Source organism: Heptranchias perlo, chromosome 10 (genome assembly GCF_035084215.1).
Source record: "Heptranchias perlo isolate sHepPer1 chromosome 10, sHepPer1.hap1, whole genome shotgun sequence".
NCBI lineage: Eukaryota > Metazoa > Chordata > Chondrichthyes > Hexanchiformes > Hexanchidae > Heptranchias > Heptranchias perlo.
The window spans coordinates 7756900-7777520 of NC_090334.1; the positions used below are offsets into that span (position 1 = coordinate 7756900).

At 41.4% G+C, this 20621-nt stretch overlaps 1 protein-coding gene across 2 annotated transcripts in view; it reads left to right on the plus strand.

The window, feature by feature from the left end:
• Nucleotides 1-20621, plus strand: part of rmdn3 (regulator of microtubule dynamics 3) — a 237618-nt gene that overhangs the window by 34804 nt on the left and 182193 nt on the right. For both annotated transcript variants that reach the window (XM_067991187.1, XM_067991188.1), the window contains exons 5-6: nucleotides 761-863; nucleotides 15516-15576. In XM_067991187.1, coding sequence (XP_067847288.1) covers nucleotides 761-863; nucleotides 15516-15576 — 164 coding nt within the window. The remainder of the gene's footprint in view (nucleotides 1-760; nucleotides 864-15515; nucleotides 15577-20621) is intronic.

Below are 20621 nucleotides of genomic sequence, written 5' to 3' on the forward strand. Positions count from 1 at the left end.
CCTGACCTGCTTAGAGTTTTCTAGCATTTTCTGTTTTTATTTCCGGTTTCCAGCATCAGCAGTATTTTGCTTTTGATTTAAAAAAATATAAACTGTACACTGCTTACAAAGAATAATGAATAGAAGACAGAGTTTGTTAGGAGACAGTAATTCAGTTCCTGGATTCTTCTGGCATTCACACTCCCATTGCACAGCCATATGTTTGGATTCATAATTCACTGCCAGCAATCTGTTTTCCTAATTTTATAAGATGCAGGATGTGTTAAACCAATGGCATTTGTTCTATAAACCATATGGTATTGTAATGCATTGAGCAGGGAAGTAAGCTGGGAGTATCCTTCAAATAAACTAATTATTTTATTCTGCAAAAGAAAACTGGCTTCCTCTCTGATTCTGCCTTTCAGCACATTCACAATTCATAATTGTCAGACAGCTACCTTTTTATATTTTGTCTGTACAACTCCTCTTTCAGCCCGTGTGGTGCTGCAGGTTGGTCTATTGACTTCTTTCAACCAAGTACCACCCTTCCCTTGGTGCTGTGTTGACACTGGGTGGTGAAGCTCAGATCTATTAATGTCTGTCAGCCCATGGAACAGTCTTTGTTTCATTGGCCAGTAATCATCTTCTTTGGAGCAGATATGTTGGGGCCGTTCTTTAACAGTTAATTGCTTGTAAAGCTTGGTTAAGGAAGAGATTTCGAAAGTATCAGTTTATGAAATACAGAGCACAAGTCTATTGTATATCCTCTGCTTCTTTGCAGTATAGTTTGAGTCCTGACTTCTGCTGGCGACTAGCTCGAGCATACTGTGACATGCTGGAGATGTCAAACGACGAAAAGGAGGAGAAGTCCTATATAGACGTGGGTAAGCTAGTTCTTTGATGCTGTAACTTGTACATTAGAAGGGGTTCCGTGTATCTGCTTCCAATAACTCAGTTGGTTAAGATAGTGAGTAGCTGAGCCATACTACTGGGTTTTGGGAGTTACCAGTAGACAATCTGGGCCTGTGGAACCCAGTAAGGTGACAACATCTTCAAGATAAGAGCAGTGCAGCAGACAACATTGGTAGGGATGGGGGGCGGGGGGGGGGGTGGGGGAGGAAAGTGTGTATCTTTAGGGGGGAGTCGAATGATATTGTTACATCTGTTCTTTTAACCAATTAGCTGCAGCGAGTATTAATGCCATCATGCCATGTATTTTAATTTGTTTATTTTAAGAATAGTAAATGTGCAAGTCAAGAGACAAAATATTGTTTAAAATAGATCCATTTCTCTTCCATGCAAATCTATCAATGCTAACAGTCAAAACCTTTTGAAGATTTACATTAGTTAATCAGGAATTTGCTGGCAATAGACTTGCATATGGAGATATATAAAATTGCAAGTCTGTTCCTTGAAGCCCATTCTTGGACATTTTTAGGAGTTTTTTTTCATTGCTGTTTTGTATCGTTTTGTATCACCTGGAGTTGAGAGTAAAACTTCCTGTATTGCCACAGTCTTTTGAAGTCATGTGGTGTTCTCCATGGAGGAAATGACTCCACTGAGGGCTATGGGGAAAGATACTTCAGAGTGTAGGGGAAGTGTAGATTAGGGTTGGAAGTAAGTCTGAGGGAGTGAATGGCAGGGAAGAGGAGGTGCCAAGCAGGTGACCTCGATTTTTGTGCAAACCAATGAAGGAGCTTCTCGCATGGTTATATTGCAATTTTCACTGGAATAAAAAAAATTGATATTTTCTTTTAAAGCATTTTTTTTGTATCTAACTTTTTATTGACTGTGGGAAAGTGCTCCCTTATAGTCGTCTTCCTTCTCAGCAAGATTGTGAGCTCTTTAGAGGAAGTCTATTATTCAAATAGATTAACTTTACCGTCTGTATATGTTTAACAGAAACCCTTGCGTGTTCTCATTTTACTTCTTAGCACCTTCGACCTAATGTATACAGTAATGAAGTAAATTACATGTAAATCAGAAATCCAGTAAAATGCTGCCAGACCACAATTCCTTAGTGACTCATCCACGGCTTTTCCTGAGAGTGTGTTCTTCCAGTGATTGCACTTGGATTCAGAAACTTTATTGTGTCATGTTATTAACGTCAATAGAGCCTGGCATCATTGAGTGGAGAGCTTTCAATTGAAATTGCCTGATCTGGGTGAATTTTTTTCAACAATAAATAATCTTGCTGTTCTCCAACTACAATATAACTTTTTTTAATTTCCAATTTTCACCCCTCCTATCCTGAAAGTGCTGACTCATGATATGGTAACCCGGCTGTGTCTCACCCAAGTGGCTGTTGTTCAGGTGTCAGCTTTGGCAATGCGTGTCGGCAGACTAACTGACCAGTTGTTGCCGACCTGTCTGCCTCAGCTTAACACAGGTCTTTGTGGTCTGTATGGGTCAGCTACTTACTGTCTTGACAAAGTCAGCCATCAGAGGAGCATTTCTTCAATAAGTCTACTAAATTGGAGAGATGCTACATTCCATTATACCATTTATTTGTTATTCATACAAGCTGAAGCATATGCAAGATAATAGATGGCTTTTTTTTTTATTCGTTCATGGGATGTGGGCGTCGCTGGTGAGGCCAGCATTTATTGCCCATTCCTAATTGCCCTTGAGAAGGTGGTGGTGAGCCGCCGCCTTGAACAGCTGCAGTCCGTGTGGCGAAGGTTCTCCCACTTTGCTGTAAGGAAGGGAGTTCCAGGATTTTGACCCAGCGACGATAAAGGAACGGCGATATATTTCCAAGTCAGGATGGTATGTGACTTGGAGGGGAACGTGCAGGTGGTGGTGTTCCCATGTGCCTGCTGCCCTTGTCCTTCCAGGTGGTAGAGGTCGCGGGTTTGGGAGGTGCTGTCGAAGAAGCCTTGGCGAGTTGCTGCAGTGCATCCTGTAGATGATACACACTGCAGCCACTGTGTGCCGGTGGTGAAGGGAGTAAATGTTTAGGGTGGTGCATGGGGTGCCAATCAAGCGGGCTGCTTTGTCCTGGATGGTGTCGAGCTTCTTGTGTTGTTGGAGCTGCACTCATCCAGGCAAGTGGAGAGTATTCCATCACACACCTAACTTGTGCCTTGTAGATGGTGGAAAGGCTTTGGGTCGTCAGGAGATGAGTCACTCGCCGCAGAATACCCAGCCTCTGACCTGCTCTTGTAGCCACAGTATTTATGTGGCTGGTCCAGTTAAGTTTCTGGTCAATGGTGACCACCAGGATGTTGTTGATGGGGGATTTGGCGATGGTATTGCCGTTGAATGTCAAAAGGAGGTGGTTAGACTCTCTTGTTGGAGATGGTCGCTGCCTGGCACTTGTCTGGCACGAATGTTACTTGCCACTTATCAGCCCAAGCCTGAATGTTGTCCAGGTCTTGCTGCAAATATGTCAGAGGACAGTAAGTGAGAACCAAGCAGAATATGGAAAGTTCAGAGGGGAAGTGAAAAACAAAATAAGAGGGGCAAAGAGAGTGTGAGAATAGACTGGCAGCCAACATAAACGGGAATCCAAAAGTGTTCTACAGGCATATAAATGGGTAGTAGAGAGGAGGGGTGTGGCCAATTAGGGACCATAAAGCAGATCTACTCATGGAGGCAGAGGGGATGGCCGAGGTACTAAATGAGTACTTTGCCTCTATCTCCACCAAGGAAGAAGATGCTGCCAGAGTCACAGTAAAGGAAGATATAGTTAAGATACTGGATGGGCTAAAAATTAATGATGAAGAGGTACTTGAAAGGCTAGCTGTACTTAACCTAGGAGGGTGACTTATCTACTTTGCGAGGAGATTTGATAGAGGTATTCAAAATCATGAAGGGTCTAGACAGAGTAGATAGAGAGAAACTGTTCTCATTAGCAGGAGGGTCAAGGACCAGAGGACATAGATTTAAGGTGATTTGCAAAAGAACCAAAGGTGACATGAGGAAAAGCTTTTTTACACAGCAAGTGGTTAGGATCTGGAATGCACTGCCCAAGGGTGTGGTGGAGGCAGATTCAATCATGGCCTTCAAAAGGGAACTGGATAAGTACTTGAAGGGAAAACATTTGCAGGGCTATGGGGAAAGGGCAGGGGAGTGGGACTAGCTGGATTGCTCTTTCTTTGAGCCGTTGCGGACTCAATAGGCTGAATGGCCTCCTTCCATGCTGTAACCTTTCTATGATTCTATAATTCAAGTGTAATATGCTAAACAAAGAGTGTCTTATAGACAACAGCAGAATCCTGAAATGCAATGGCTGCTTTAAACCCTCTCCCTATATATTGTGCATTATTCTTATTTTCCAAAGAATTAAATCATGTGCTCAAAGTTGATCGAAGAACTGGTGTCTGAGCACAAGGCGTTTGACTTGATGTGACTGGTGCTGCAGTTATACTAGTTCCTTTTCATTTGGCAAAATGCACTGTTAATGGGAATTTCTATATAAATAAGTCCATTTGTTGAACAATTATTTGCCAGTAAGCTCCACAGGATTTGCTTACTAAGAATAATTGGATGCAGCGAACATTTTGCTTCCATGGGAGTACACTCGTTAAGAGGCTTCAGCTGTAGTGACCTAATTAATGCCAGAGGCAGATAGCTGATGTGTTCAGCCAAGAGGATCACAGTTGCATTTCGCTTTTGTAAAACAAAAATCTAAATTTCTTTCTTCCCATTTTTCAAATAAACAGCACGTAACAGTATAATTGGACTGAGAACATGAATGGTGGAAAATCAAAATCAAGAGTTTAATATCCTGAATATATGAGGACGATCACGAGAGAATATCTAATTCACAGTGGGAACAGAGTTGATGTATACATTGGATCTGTTAGTATGCACTATAATATTTCAGAACTCTTCAGGAAAGAATTTCATCTTGTTGATATGATTGACCAGAAACTTAATTTCATCTCTTCATGCTACCATCGACTGTTTGGTTCATTCATTTGTAGCGTGTCTCCAACCTGTTCCAGCCATTTCCCTGTGCCCTAACCGATGGTTGTCAGATCTTTAGCTGTGCAGAAAAGCAACTGTTTACATTTTTGCGCATTGTACTTCAAAGTCTGCTGTTCACCACATCCATACTAATCTTAGAATGTTACAGCATGGAAAGAGGCCACTCAGCCCATCAAGTCTGTGCCAGTGTTATGTTCCACATGAGCAATCTAATCTGAACCCACTTTCCTGCTCGCTCCCCATACCTTTTAAAAGAAATTATGGACTCTGCTTCAACAATGGTCTGTGGCAGACAGTTCCACATTATATTTTTCAAGAAATGTTTTTGAACCTTCCTTTTAGTTCTATTTGTGATTATCTTAAACTTATGCCTTTTCATTGTTTCCACTGTTCAGCGAGAAGGCAATCTATCAGTACTTACCCTATCAACTCTTCATAATCTTGAAGACCTCTACCTGGTCACTCCTTAACCAACTCCGCTCTAATGAAAAAAGCCCTAATTTCTCACATCTCATAACTATAACTCCTCATCCCAGGTAACATCTTAGCAAATTTATGTTGCAATTATTTTCACTGCTTTTATATCATCATAATGATGTGCCCAGACTGTATAAACACTCCACCTGCAGCCTACATAAGGTCTTGTATGAGTTTAACATTGCCAACTTGTTTTTGTGTCACATGCCTATAGACACCTAACTGCACAGCCACCTTTTAATGCAAGCAGAACTCTCTTTTTATTGTTGCTCATGTCTCCACTATTCATTCCTGATCTGCTATCCATCGGACAACACTCTTCCACCCCACAAGACAGAAACTGTTGTCCTTTTGAAAAATTTATGATGTATGCTGAAGTATTTGAGGGGATGGGAGGGTAGTTTACAGAAAACACATTTACTTCTCCCTAATGCATTTAAAGAGAATATTTCTTTACTCTTTGACTCTAACCACTAAAAATGCCATTTGGTTCCATTTCCCAATATAATTCATGCTTCTAGGATGGTGTCATATTGCAGATGTGTGAAATGGAGGAGGGATATAGTAAGTTATTGTTTTAAAACTCAATCGATCACTTTTGAGTATTGATAGCCAGATTGACAGCAACTGGAAAAGAATATTGATGTTTAAATTTAGCTCTTAAATGAAATTCTGTTTTCTCAAAATAGCTTCAAGACATAATCAGATCAAAATGATCTGCCCACCAAAAGAAGCACTGGTGGTTTGATAACCCTTTGGAAAGAAACTTGCATTTTATATAGCACCTTTCACTACTTCGAGACATCCCAAAGTGCTTTACAGCTAATGAGGTACTTTTGAAATGTAGTCATTGTTGTAATGTAGGAAACGCAGCAGCCAATTTTGGCACAAGGTCCTACAAACAGCAATGTGATAATGACCAAATATTCTGTCTTAGTGATGTTGAAGATCTTCCTTTTTAAGACGGTGACCAGGCAGTATAGTCCAGTACTGAAAGAGAGAGCAGAGTGAGCAAGGGCCTGGGTCATTTCCTCCGAAACCCCAACATTCCCATACTGAAGCAGTTCCAGTCCATGTCTGCATGTTCTACCAAGCAAAATTGACTACCTGATGGCAGCTTGGTCCTTTTGCAGCACTGTGAATGACTGACTGAATATGTTCTCCCTTGTTCACCTGCAATTCATTACAGTCCAATATAGCTGCTTACATCTAGGTTTTCACAGGGTTCCTTTGTTGAGTTACTCCTCCTGTGATTGAATGGATTATTTTTTCAAGCTACTGAATGAACATTTCTCCACCATTAGCATTCCTGTTTTACCTCTTAAAACCAAATGCTCTGGGGATAAACTTTGTGTTTATATTCTTTAAACATTTCCTTATTTGTTTTTGCTGTAAATGTTTCTTTTTCTAAAAGAAAGTGGCAAGCATGCACATTTGTGAGGAGTGACTGTATGCAAACGCAGTACGTACCCGGAGTAGAATATTACCCAGCAACGAAGTATAAAGCTTCACTCTCGGATGGCCTACGTGTTAAAAGCACTATAGTATAAAGCTGTGAAGACTAGAAAGGGCTAGGTTTAATTTCTTCTGTTGATCTCAACCTTGGCAGCAGCTGGGGGAAGCTACAATCGGCCTTAGCTAGGTAGCAGCAAAATCAGCTTAACGTTCGTGGTAGGAAAGATATTGGCCCGGAGTTTACTCCAAAAATAAGAGAGCTGAACAGTGCTCACCGTTTATTTAAGGGCAAATGGAAGAGTAACTTCTGGCGAATGTGCATGCGCAGTCAAATCCGGAAGTTGCTCTACGAGATTCTTTGCTGGGGTTCATTTCTACAGGAATACAATTGAAAAGCAGCGAAGTTTTGTTAAACTTATACAGAACGTTGGTTAGACCATCCTTCGAGTATTGTGAACAGTTCTGGTCTCCATATTACAAAAAGGATATAGAAGCACTGGAGACAGTTTTGGGATCAGTCTCGTAAATCTTTTTTGCACTAAGAGGGTACAACTATCAGGAAAGACTGAACAGGCTGGGGCTCTTTTCTCTAGAAAAGACTGAGAAGTGACCTGATGGAGGTTTTTAAAAATTATGAAGGGGTTTGATAGGGTAGACATAGAGAAGATGTTTTCACTTATGGGGAATCCAAAACTAGGGGCCTATAAGAGAATCACTAATAAATCCAATAACAAATTCAGGAGAAACTTCTTTACTCAGTGGTTAGAATGTAGAACGTGGAGTGGTTGAGGCGAATAGCATGAATGCATTTAAGAGGAAGCTAGATAAGTACATGAAGGAGAAAGGAATAGAAGGATATGTTGATAGGGTGAGATGAAGTAAGGTGGGAGGGGGATAAACATCAGCACAGACCTGTTGGGCTGAATGGCCTGTTTCTGTGCTGCAAATTCTGTGGAAGACAGGTAGTTTTTATTTTGCAACACAAGTAATGCCAGCTATATTTTTTGCATAACTTTGGATGTTTTAGTTTCCCTCAGTCCTGTGGAATTCTTCATTTTCACAGTGGTAGAGTGAGAACTACAATTCCCATGATGCATCACAACCCTTATGCATAATGTCAACAGCAATTGAAAATTCTGTGATCGAGGGGAAATTTCTAACTTGAGGCTCCAGAGAGTTGGCCACGCCTATTTAAGGAAACTTCTTACAAATGTTTTTAACATTAATTAACCAAAGTTATGGATAATTTTTGTGGAATTTACTGGTTAGTGACTGGTAGCTTTTGGAAAAAAAACTTATTTTTGCTATCTTTGATTCATCAATATTTAGTGATATAGGCATTTTAACAGAGAAATATATATTTAAAGCAGTCATGATTTTTTTTTTGCCCTTTTGGAGGTGAGACACTTGGTCCTCAGATCAAGTAAATGTGCAATTAATGGAAAATTATGCATGTATAATCTGGTCCCTAAAATCTGTTCGATTCATCTCTCTCTCGCTAATGGACAGAATTATCAGCAGCAGCTTTGTGGTACCAGTTGTTGTCATCTATTAGATGTTATGAGTGTAAGTTTGGCTTGGATGATGCCACCATATTTGTTTGTTCTCCTGCGATCAGTCAGCAAAACCAGCTGGATGATGTCTGGCATTTTTTTCGTCTCAAAAATATTGTCTTTTCCTTGCTGACGTGAAGCACTCCCATCTAGTGGTCTGGAATGAGATGGAAGAATTTGAATAGAAGGGCAATCCTGTGACTTAATTTCAGAGAACTTCTGTTTGGGCAGGGAAGGGGAATGGTGCTGAACCTGTCTTCCTACAGTGGTACTGCTAATACATTTTTGAAATAAAAGAATTATTCTAAGTACTTTAACCCTCATTTAACTTAAAAGGTAATTGAAGTGTAGTTGTTTCTACCCTCTTCAATTCCCTCCTCTTTCCCCCCACCCCCCACTTAAAACAGACTGCAAGTGATCTGCTCCAAAGCTTTGAAACTGCTTGCTCTGTAATGCACCAGAGCAGCCAGAAGCCATTTACCTGCTGATATTTATGTCCACCTGCCGGTTTTCCCTAATAGTACAGCCGAGGTCAGGAACTTGCCATATGGAAAATTGCAGGTAGAGTAATTATTATTTAAACTTTTATAATCTGCCAATGGTATTATCATAGAATGGTTACAGCACAGAAGGAGGCCATTCGGCCCATCGAGCCAGTGCCAGCTCTTTGTAAGAGCAATTTAGTTAGTCCAATTCCCCTGCTCTTTCCCCATAGCCCTGCAATTTTTTTTTCTTTCAAATATTTATCCAATTCCTTTTGAAAGCCATGATTGAATCTGCTTCCACCATCGTTTCAGGCAGTGCATTCCAGATCATAACTACTCGCTGCATGAAAAAAGTTTTTCCTCTTGACTCCTTTTTGGTTCTTCTGTCACTCACCTTAAATCTGTGTCCTCTGAATCTCAACCCTTCTGCCAATGGGAACAGTTTCTCTTTATTTACTTTATCTAAACCCTTCATGATTTTGAACACTTCTATCAAATCTCCTCTCAATCTTCTCTACTCTAAGGAGAACAATGCCAGCTTCTCCAGTCTATCCACTTAGCTGATGTCCCTCATCCCTGGAACCATTCTAGTAAATATTTTCTGCACCCTCTCTATGGTCTTCACATCCTTCCTAAAGTGCAGTGCCCAGAATTGGACACAATACTGCAGTTGTGGCCGAACCAGTCTTTCATAAATGTTCAACATAATTTCCTTGCTTTTGTACTCTATGCATCTATTTATAAAGCCCAGGATCCCGTATGCTTTTTTAACCACTTTCTCAACCTGTCCTGCCACCTTCAAAGATTTGAACACACTGTTCCAGAAAGTTCTCTTTTATACATTTCAGGAATTCCTCCCCCTCTTTGCCCTTTACACTATTACTATCCCAGAGTATAATAGGATAGTTGAAGTCCCCAATTATCACTACTCTATAGTTCTTGCACCTCTGTAATTTCCCTGCAAATTTGCTCCTCTATATCCTTCCCACTAGTTGGTGGCCTATAGAATACACCCAGTAGTGTAACGGTGAGTCTATTGTTTCTTGACTCTAACCAAATAGATTCTGTCCTTGACCCCTCAAGGACATCCTTTCTCTGCAGCACTGCAATATTCTCCTTAATCAATACTGCCAACCCCCCTCCTTTCTTTCCTTCCCTATCTTTCCTGGACCCCTTGTACCCAGGAATATTTAGTACCCAATCCTGACCTTTTTCGAGCCAGGTCTCCGTTATTGCCTCATCATATTGCCATGTGGCTATTTGCCCCTGCAGCTCACCCACCTTATTTACCACGCTTCGTGCATTTACACACGTGCACTCTAAACCTACCTTCGACCTTCTCGTAATCTCTTAGTCTGATCCCACCTAATATAGTACTATTTCTTACTGTAGTGCTATTTGCCTCTCCCAATCCTTTGTGTACCTTGTTTCTCCTTTCACATCCTGGTGCCCATCCCCCTGCCAAATTAGTTCAAATCCTCCCCCACAGCACTAGTGACCCCCCCCCCCCCCCCCACCCCGGTGAGGACATTGGTCCCAGCTCTGTTGAGGTGAAATCTATTTGTATTGAAATAGATTGCTGCTCAAATGTTTTATTAATTTTGTGAATTACATGCACTTGCCTGTAATTGCAGTTTAAAAAAAGTTCTATCTGGAAAGTGAATTAAAAAAACACCAAATATCTTATTTTCTTTGCTGAATGCTGAGTCAAAGAACTGGAAATTTTAGTGATCCGATAGATAATCCCACAGGACCAGAACTTTTATTCCATACGATATTTTCCAAAAATGTTTAGTGCTGTAGCCATCTATGTAAATGTTTAAATATCTACATGTTTAAACTTTGGCATTTAATTCTACTCCATCCAAGAACATAGGAGCTTTGGAGTAGAATTATGCTTGAAGGGGGTTAAATTCAAAATTAATCCTAGGTGGAAGCAGATAGTAGAAGTCACGGTTGCAATATGGAGAAACGCAGCAGCTAATTTGTGCACAGCAAAGTCCCACAGATAGCAATGAGTTAAATGACCAGTAATCTGTCTTAATGATAGTTGGTTGAGGGATCAATATTGGCCAATATTCCCCTTCTGTTCTTCAAATAGTGCCACGGGATCTTTTATGTCCGCTTGAGAGAGCAGATCAGTCCTCCTGTTTAATGTCTCATCCCAAATGATGGCACCTCAGAGAATGCTGTACTCCCTCAGTTCTGCACTGTGTAGGGTTACCAATTCTTGGAGGCATTCCTGGAGGTTTGATCATGTGATCTGATTGCATGACGTATGATCACGTGACATCAGATCGCTTCTACAAATGTTATTACATTTACCTTTTATAAATGTTGGGTCCCCTGTAATTGAGTATCTTTGCTCATAGTTTTGCACCAGCAGCTGTTGTGCGAGAAGTTCCAAGAGCAGGAGAAAGTGAGAGGAAGGCGAGGGCAGGGAAGAGATTTGCAGAGGGGAAACCAGAGGTGGGAGGATCTTTGGTACTCAGATTCCCCTCATAACCAACAGTAATACAATAACTCATTGATAGTCCATATGTAACTGGTAGTAATAGGTGTAATGCCCTGATAGCCTACCTGTAACCAGTAGTAATGCGATAACCAGCTGATACTCACCCCGAAACCATAGTCAGAAATCCCCTGCACTGCACAACATGCGTTCAGGCTCCTGTGTTGATGCCATTTTTAATAGACTCCATCTCTCTCCCTATATCCTTGGACTCTGGTTTGGACTCACCTTCCTTGTGAAGGTGACAACTCACAACTGGGAGCCTGGGTCAGAGCCAATCTGTACTTGGACTTCACACGTCAAAACCGGCCAGCACAGACTGACCTGAACCAAACCGAGAGATCGCACAAAGGACACTGGGCTCAGTGTTTGGGGCATTCTCACAGGGCATGTCGTCCTAAACTCAGCTCAGCGCCAATATTTCTAAACCACTCCCCGGGCTCGGACTCAATAAAGGATCGTTTTCATAGAATGATAAAAATTATAGCCCCTGGTGCTTGCGCTCTCTCCTGTAACCCCATTTCCCCCAGATCCTTTTTATATTCCTCCTTTTCAAACATTTATCCCATTGCCTTTTAAATTAAGTATTATTCCCTACCTCAATGGCCACGTGTTGAAGGATCCTATGGTCTAATAACCCTCCGTTCAAGAACCTTCCTCCTGCCTTGGTTCTTCCAGTGAGAATCCTTGGTTTCTGTTCCCTAGTTACTTATTTGCCCACCAGTGGAAACAATCTTTCACTATTTACCAACAATAAAGTCCCCAGGTTTCACTCACCCTTTTACTGGCTGCTCCCAGTGCTGCTCCCACTCACCATGTTGCTGCTGCTGCTCCTGGCTCTGCAGGAAATACTGGTTCCCACTCTGACCCCCAGTCTCCCTCACTTCCCTGGCCCCCGTGTGTCTCCCTGAGCCGCCCCCCCCCGGATTTCTAAGCGCCCACCTGACTGGACACTATCTGGTACCGGCTCTCTGCGACAGTGGTCATGTGATGTACTGAGCTGGAGGCTTCTCTGAGCAGCAGCTGGTGATGTCATGGCGGGGGCGGGGTGGGAGGTGGAATTTAAAGCAATGATTTCCCGGGCTACTAGAGCCAGTGCTCAGGAGAGGAATCGCCTATTTCGGGAGACTCCCGCCAAAAGCGGGAGGGTTGGCAACTCTTCTGAAATGTCAGCCTAGATTATGTGCTGATGTGACTTGAACCCAAAACCTTCTGACTCGGGCAAGGGTGCTATCACTTGCTCTTGCTCTGTCATAACATTTTCACACCAGTTTCACTGTTAAGCAAAAAACGTAATTGCAGCATTTTATGCAGGTGAAAAAAACCCAAAAAAGTTAAATGTTAAAGGGGAATTTAATAGAGGTGTTGAAAATTTATGCAGGGTTTTGATAGAGCAGATAGGGAAATAACTGCTCCCACTGGCAGGAAGGTCTATAACCAGAGGATGCAGATTTAGGATAATTGGCATAAGAGCCAGAGGGAAGATGAGAGGTTTTTTTTAAGGCAGCGAGTTGTTATGATCTGGAATGCACTGCCTGAAAGGGTGGGGGAAGAAAATTCAATAGTAACTTTCAAAAGGGAATTGGATATATACTTAAAGAAAAATTTGCAGGGCTATGGGGAAAGAGCAGGGGAGTGGGACTAATTAGATAGCCCTTTCAGAGAGCCAGCACAAGCACGATGGGCCATAAGATTCTGTATGTTCATTGCCGTGTATAGGAAATGTAAATTCTGTTCCTTTGCACATTGCCTGCGTAGGAGAACAAGATTTCACCTCCTCTGTTTTCAGCAAATGCTGCTATTTGCTTGGTTGCTAGAGAGCATAACAGTAGCCCAGGTTACGTGCCTTCCAGTGATTTTAAAAAGAATGAAATGGCCAACACTGGAAATTGACAGCACAGCCGTCAGTATCCGACGAGAAAAAAGATGTTGGCATTTCACGTGGAGATTAAATGTCTGAGTAGGCATGCCTTCAACTTTATTTTTTCCTTCTGGGTGTAGTAAATCTGACCTTGACACCTATGGGTGGTGATGAGATTCTTTATTGAGGTGATCAAACCAAGCACAAATTAAGTCAATTACAATGCTTGAACGATAGTTAGAAGAACAGAACGATTTTTTTTCAAAAAATATACTTTATTCATAAAATTTGTAGCAAAAAACATACAATACAGTTGTCATATCACATTCCAAACATACACAATACAGATTATACAATTTGCAGGTTACATCAAGTACAGTTCAGTGAATACATTGTGCATAATTATAGTTCATCACACTCTGGGGTGTCTCATTGCATTATACTCAATACAGATTATTGCTTACAGATTCATTACAGGTACATTGCAGCAATTTGAATTTTACATTCTGCCCGAGGGGGGTTTTTCCCCTGATTGCATCCCCTCTGTTTACAATGGCGGGAAGGCTCTAAACGGTTGTCTTTCCCCACAGAGCCTTTGCAGCGGCTGCACCCAGCTTCAGTGCGTCCCTGAGCACGTAGTCCTGGACCTTGGAATGTGCCAGTCTGCAACACTTGGTCGAGGACAGCTCCTTGCACTGAAAGACCAGCAGGTTTCGGGCAGACCAAAGGGCGTCTTTCACCGAGTTGATGGTCTTCCAGCAGCAGTTGATGTCTGTCTCTGTGTGCGTCCCCGGGAACAGCCCGTAGAGCACAGAGTCCTGTGTTACGGAACTGCTCGGGACGAACCTGGACAGATACCACTGCATCTCTCTCCAGACCTTCTTTGCACAGGCGCATTCTAGAAGGAGATGGGTGACTGTTTCGTATGCACCGCAGCCTCCTCAGGGACAGCGCACGTTGGGGCTGAGAGTCCGGGAGTGCATGAAGGATCTGACTGGAAGGGCCCTTCTCACCACCAGCCAAGCTAGGCCTTGGTGCTTGTTTGAAAGTTCTGGCGATGAGGCGTTCTGCCAAATGACATTGACAGTCTGCTCGGGGAACCGACTGATAGGATCCATCGTTTCCTTTTCCCGCAGGGTCTCGAGGACGTTACGTGTGGACCACTTACTTATCGCCTTGTGGTCAGAACGATATTACCCTGTTCCCATCATGAGTAGAGTCTGTAACCCGACTACTCTTCTCTCATGTGTAGCTTTACTTCTACTACTGACCTGTTACAGTCACTTGTACTTATACTTGGAGCCTAGAAATGTGATGTTTTTCCAACATAACAAACTCAGGGAAGATCAGGTTGATTTAGTTATTGTCAGCTTGAAGAGTTTAGACTGGAAGGAAACAAGGCCGATCAGCCATGAGCGGCTTATCTCACCAGGCTAATTTCTCTAAGAGACAGGACAATGCCAGAGCTACAGTGATTAAGATAAGTCTGGTTGACCATGAATAGCTTATCTCAACAAAGCATTCTTACTAAATTCTTTTAAAGATATTACCTAGGACTACAGCATTTTAGTTTTAACTGTTTCATTGCTAGCCAGCGTAATTAAAATTGTATGTACACCATATCTTCTTGGGCTTTTCTTGCTCGAATCTGCCTTGACCTGTCCATTTTTACATTGATATATAAACATATGCAAAGGTCTGATCTCCATCAAATTTTATAATAATCCTGTCTCGGAGCAGTGAATAGGGAAGCTTTGTGGTTCCAAGCTTGACCATCTCTAAGCAGTAATTCCAAACTCTTAGGAAATTTTCAAAATCAAACAAGAAATAGAACTGATTTCAACAAATTTTGATTTGAGCAAAACACCACTAAAGAGTGCTATTTGTTTTTTGGGTGGGGGGTAAGAGTAATTTTGGTTTGTTGAATTTAAAACTATTTACAGTTTTTTAAGGAACATGATTGTCACCCAATGTTGGGTTCTTTTGCAGCTCTGTTACAGCTTCAGTTTTACTTTACCATTTTGTTCAGTCTTACCTCATTAGTGATTTAGCAGCAGTGGGATTGAAAACAAAGGGAGCCTTTATTTATGAAGCAATAACAATTTGTTCCTTTCGTCAAACAAATCATTGTGTGTGATCCACTGTTGGAGGCAGCCGCATTCTGCAGGATTAAATGAGTTTGGGAATGGTGAGTTGGCTGGTGCTGTGCTGTCACAACGTCTGATAAATGTCTGCTGTCTTGTTTCTTTTTCTCTTAGGGAAAAAGGAGGCAGAAGCTGGCCTTCAGCAGGACAATTCAAACGCAGAGTGCCACAAGTGGTATGTACTAACCTCTCCACACTAGGAAAAAGAATACTCAATGGCATGTTCAGCACTCATGAATATCAACCTCTAATGAGTGGTTCCGTCCCTGTTTAGATCACAGCTGCATAATATGCATTTTTTATAAAAGACAAAGCATAACCTGTGGTTTGAATTCCATTTAGTACCTCCGATTCACAAAGTGACTTCCTGACTGGAGCCTGCCAAATTCTAGATTCCTACACAGTTCATAGGTATAGTGTGTGTCTCTTATGGCCATATACAGGGAGGAAAAACAACCTGTTTTCGATCAACAGGGTAGAGTACATGATTGATTTTAGTGTAAGGGTTTTGCTGAATATAACGACTAATCATGTGAATAATTTAAATGGTGGTGTCATCTATCGTGAGTGTTGTGCATTTTTGAAGGGAAGATTTACTGTGGAAGGAAATGCTATTAGTTAAATACTATTCCCCACCCCATTTATTTATGATACCATAATTGTTTCAGATCGAATGTAGCGAATCTTTGAATTGCTTTGCCACAGCTTCATGAAAAGCTGGAAAGGGGTGCTCAGCTGAAATCAGTGGCGAATCAGTCCATGAGCAACTCTTAGTCGGCATCCCATTGGAAGCTGATGCTGAACTAAAGCGTTTTTTAAATTTCAGTCTGAGAATTCACAGCAGTGTCTGAGATACGTGCTGTATATTGTGTCAGTAGCCATGTAAAACCAGTCTGTTTGCAACAACACTATTTTCTAATAATCTCCTGGTCTATTGTATAAGACTTGATCATTATCCAGAGTTGAGAGCACAGCCAGCTCTGGATGCCTACAGTTGCAACATTTTGTGTTTCATTTCAGTCTCCTGTTATGTAGGTGTATGTATATCATAAAAACAAAGTGCTGGTTTAGACAGTTCACTTTACACGTTTCATTTTGAACGTAGCTGAGCATTACATCCGAGCTTTGGTTCCAGTTCTTCCTACAGCTTACCATCGAAAGTGCAGGTAAAGAGTAGAACGTGTGTAATTGATCCATGGCTGTTTCTTTTAATGACGAGAAACGGGCAATCTGATCAGACACTGTACCTTATCACACTTACCATTCATTTGAATCTATATATTTCATGATGTGCTCATAACATATTTTTGTAATACTTTTCCCTATTTTGGATTTTTTAAAAAAAAATCTGATTTGGTGTGATTTCAAATGTAGAATAATGATTCTGGCAGGGAACATCTGACTTCACACATGCCAGGTCCCTCTTCAATTGGATTGATTTCTATTTGTTCAAGTTCTATATTAAAAGAAAAAGGATATGATCTTATCAAGGTCCAAGTTTATTTTAAAATTAAAAATTACTTGGCAGACTTACTGCACTCTCTGTTGCTTATTCATTTCCCATCAATCCCCAAGTCTGTTGTTTGCTATTCCTGACCGTTTTCATTGGCAAGTGCAGTGTTTTCCCCTCTGTGACTGTGTGGTTATTTCCAGAATTAAGATTCAGATCTACAGTGTGCAGCCAAATTTTGTTCCGAGCAAAGATGGTCAGTTCTCAAGCAAAAAAGCAGCAGCAGCAGCATGTGCTGAGCCTCACGCAGTTAAACCAAAAATAGGCACATCTGATACTTCACATTGGGCCAGTACTTGTGATAAGGCAATGCTAGGTACTATACATTACTAGTTTCTTTCTGCCAATCTGTTCAGGCCTTGATCAACTGTCTAGGTAGTGTCTCATCAATTTTTGCCATTCTCTAGCTTTTCCAAAAGCCTGTTTAATGGCCATTCAGCCCATCAACTGCCCTGTGATGGGAGTCAGGTATTCCTGACTCTTAAATTTTGTCTGTTGATTTTTATACCCTGCCCCCATTTATTCAGCCCTATTAAAGGACTTATCTTACAAAGGGTCTAAGCCCAAAACATTAACCGTCTTTAGTCTTTTAAAATACTTATCAACCCAGCTGTATATTTCTATTATCTTCTATTTCAGATTTCTAGCATTGGCAGTTTTTTCTCTTTATCTATAGTGACTGTCTTTTCAGTTGTACTTGGTTTCTGCCACTAGGTGCCACCAGTGCACTATGTAAATTTGCTGGCATCACCTGTTGTCAGGAATTGCTCACTTCAAGTGGTTAATGCAATTTTTCTACCAGTGAACTGTAATTTTTCCATTAACTTTGTGGCCTGGATTTCACCCCAGGAGAATTTTCGACCCCTGTCAATGTGAGATGAAAGGTAATCAATCATTTACTTTCATATAAATGGTTTTAACTTTTCTTTTACTACACATTATCATTGCAAAGTCACTTGCTTGAGCCTGCATCCATCACGCTTAGCTGTAGTGGGATTTTTGTCAGGGACTACGACTGATTGATTGTTTAGTGAGCAAGTCAGTTGCATTCTTATTATCTACATCTGTGAAAATGAGCACGTTGGGGGGGGATTTCACTTGTCTTCAAACAGGACTGCAATTTTCATGCAGTCCTCAACCCTGCTCAAAAACCGGGAGCTTGAAAGAAAGAACTTTAATTTATATAGTGCTGTACACAACCTCAGAACATCCCAAAGTGTTTTGCATCCAATTAAGTACTTTTGAAGTGTAGTCACTGTTGTAATATAGGAAATGCAGCAGCCAATTTGCACTCAGCAAGGTCCCACAAACAGCAATGAGATAATGACCAGATAATCTATTTTAATGATGTTGGTTGAGGGATAAATATTGGCCAAGATACCAGAGAGGAACCTCCCCTGCTCTTCTTCGAAATAGTGCCATGGGATCACCTGAGAGGGCAGACGGGCTTCAATTTAACGTCACATCCAAAAGATGGCACCTCCAGACTATGCAACGCTCTCTCTGCTGCACTGGAGTTTTAGCCTAGGTTTTGTGCGCAAGTCTCTGGAGTGGGACTTGAATCCATAACCTTCTGACTCTTGCGTATTGGCATAAATACTGATTGCGTGCAATTCTCGTTTACAAGATGCTGTATGTACAGTTTTCCGTAATAATCTGCAAATTATTTCCTGTTACTAGCATTGAAATTGCATCACTGAAAGACATTAAAACTCTCGTGACACACTTGAACACCTCAATAACAGTAAACAACAGATGTTAAAATATGTCCTATAAAATAAAAGGAGTGAGTAAGTTTACAGCTGTGATTAAAACCTGGGGTTTGGGCAGTCTCAGTCTAGTAGGTATGGGCACAAAACTGACAAACTCATTCAGGGTGGCTGTTTGAGAAATGGGAAAAAAAATCACAGCAGTGCAGGTTAGGTGATGCTGTTCTGAGGCTGGGCAGATAGAGGCAACTTCACTCTGCATCTAACTCTGCTCTCTGTCTGGCCTGAAAGTGCCTGATGTTGACACCGGATATCAGAAATTGAAAGTGTTCCATTCCTCAGCACTAACGTCTCTCACCTTATTCAGCACAAAAGAAAGTCGAAGACTTTTTTTAAAAAAACATTTTATTTAAAACACAGGGAGTGAGTTCTTAGCCCTAAGCTAACTCTTGCAGTTCAGGTATAATTTGAGCACATAGGTTGGATTACAGCACTGTAATGCCTACTTATCCATTGGTCTATATATATGTAAAATTTATATTCTAGTAAACTTTTTATTGATGCATGACAATGCTGAATTGGTCTAGCATTAGAATGCATTGTAAAGCAGACTATTTTGATGCAAATAAAGTGCTGTAAGTTTCATAGGCAATAGTGGCCTGCTTCACATCACATCTGCACCAAAATTAGCACTGTCCCCAGACCAGGAAACATGAACCCAAAAACATATCTATGAAACCAGCTTAGGTTTCCCTCTTTAGTTTTACTTCAGAATGCACTGTTTCTGTCACACCCTTTCTATATAGTTTGGTATTCCACAAACAAAGCATGCTGTAGCCCAGTAATATATACGAAATCAAACTACCTACAACATCAATCCCATGTACAATATGGCCCAGTAAGGGAGTCTGCTGTTCATTTGAAATGAAACTTTCAGTATAGTGAATGATATCTGTTAAAATGTATATTAATAAAGCCATGGGTAGACGAATGTGGCAATGCATTATCTTATAAACCACGAGAAATAGATTAGGGCATCATCTGAACTGCTACCTATGCGTTGTCCTAATATATTCTGGAAACAGGGCACGTTATTTCCCTGTACCATTCAATCAAATAAAAGTCTTAAGCTCCTTGGTAGGTACAGGTAGCCCCTCCTAGTGTGACACAAAGACATACAGACCCGAAGGCCCCAGAGTCAATCCCTAAGTCTGTGCTGAATTAATTGGTCTCAGCTGCAGCAGGAGTGAAAATACAGTAGTAGCCCCAGGCTAAAGAGGGGGCTAAATTGCGAGGGGTCAGAGTATTCATTGTCATCTTGTCTTGTTGGAGGTGCAGTTGCATAGACGAGAGTTCCCAAACCGTATGGGGTGGGAGGGGGGGGTTTACTAGGGGTTCGAGGACACATTGGTTTTGTGCCTCAAAGCCCAAGATCATCGGTGCATAGAACCAAAGCATACCCACATCAGCGACCCCTAGCTCCCGCATGCTATATAACTATGTGAATGTGACATTTGGTGTTCAATAATCGTGAATGAATAGTGTTTTGAGGCTTAAAGTTGAGGATGTTGTATTAGGGTTAGGATCAGAAGGAACAAATAAAGCTGGGTGAAAGAAAAATATGAAACACAACCCTTTCTACTTGGACTGAAGATTCATATTTACTGATTCTGATGAAAATCCTCGATTGGAAAGTGTTATTTCTAAGAACGAGAGGAGCAAACATGGGACATGAATCTCTGAAGGGGGCCCACGGCAAAAAACCTTAGGGACACTCTGGTGTAGACATTGGGTGAGTACGGGGCAGGACTCTGTTGGAATGGCTGCCGGGGTCAAATAGCCTGCCAGCTCTTACTGTTCTCAATGAAGAATTGCTATCTGAGCAAGGGCACTGGATAATTGCTGCCTGTGAAACTGTGCCCGACCCAAGCATGAGTCACTGCCATCAGAACAAGAGGGTTAAAGGGAGAAAATTGGAGAAATGGAAAATATACCACAGTT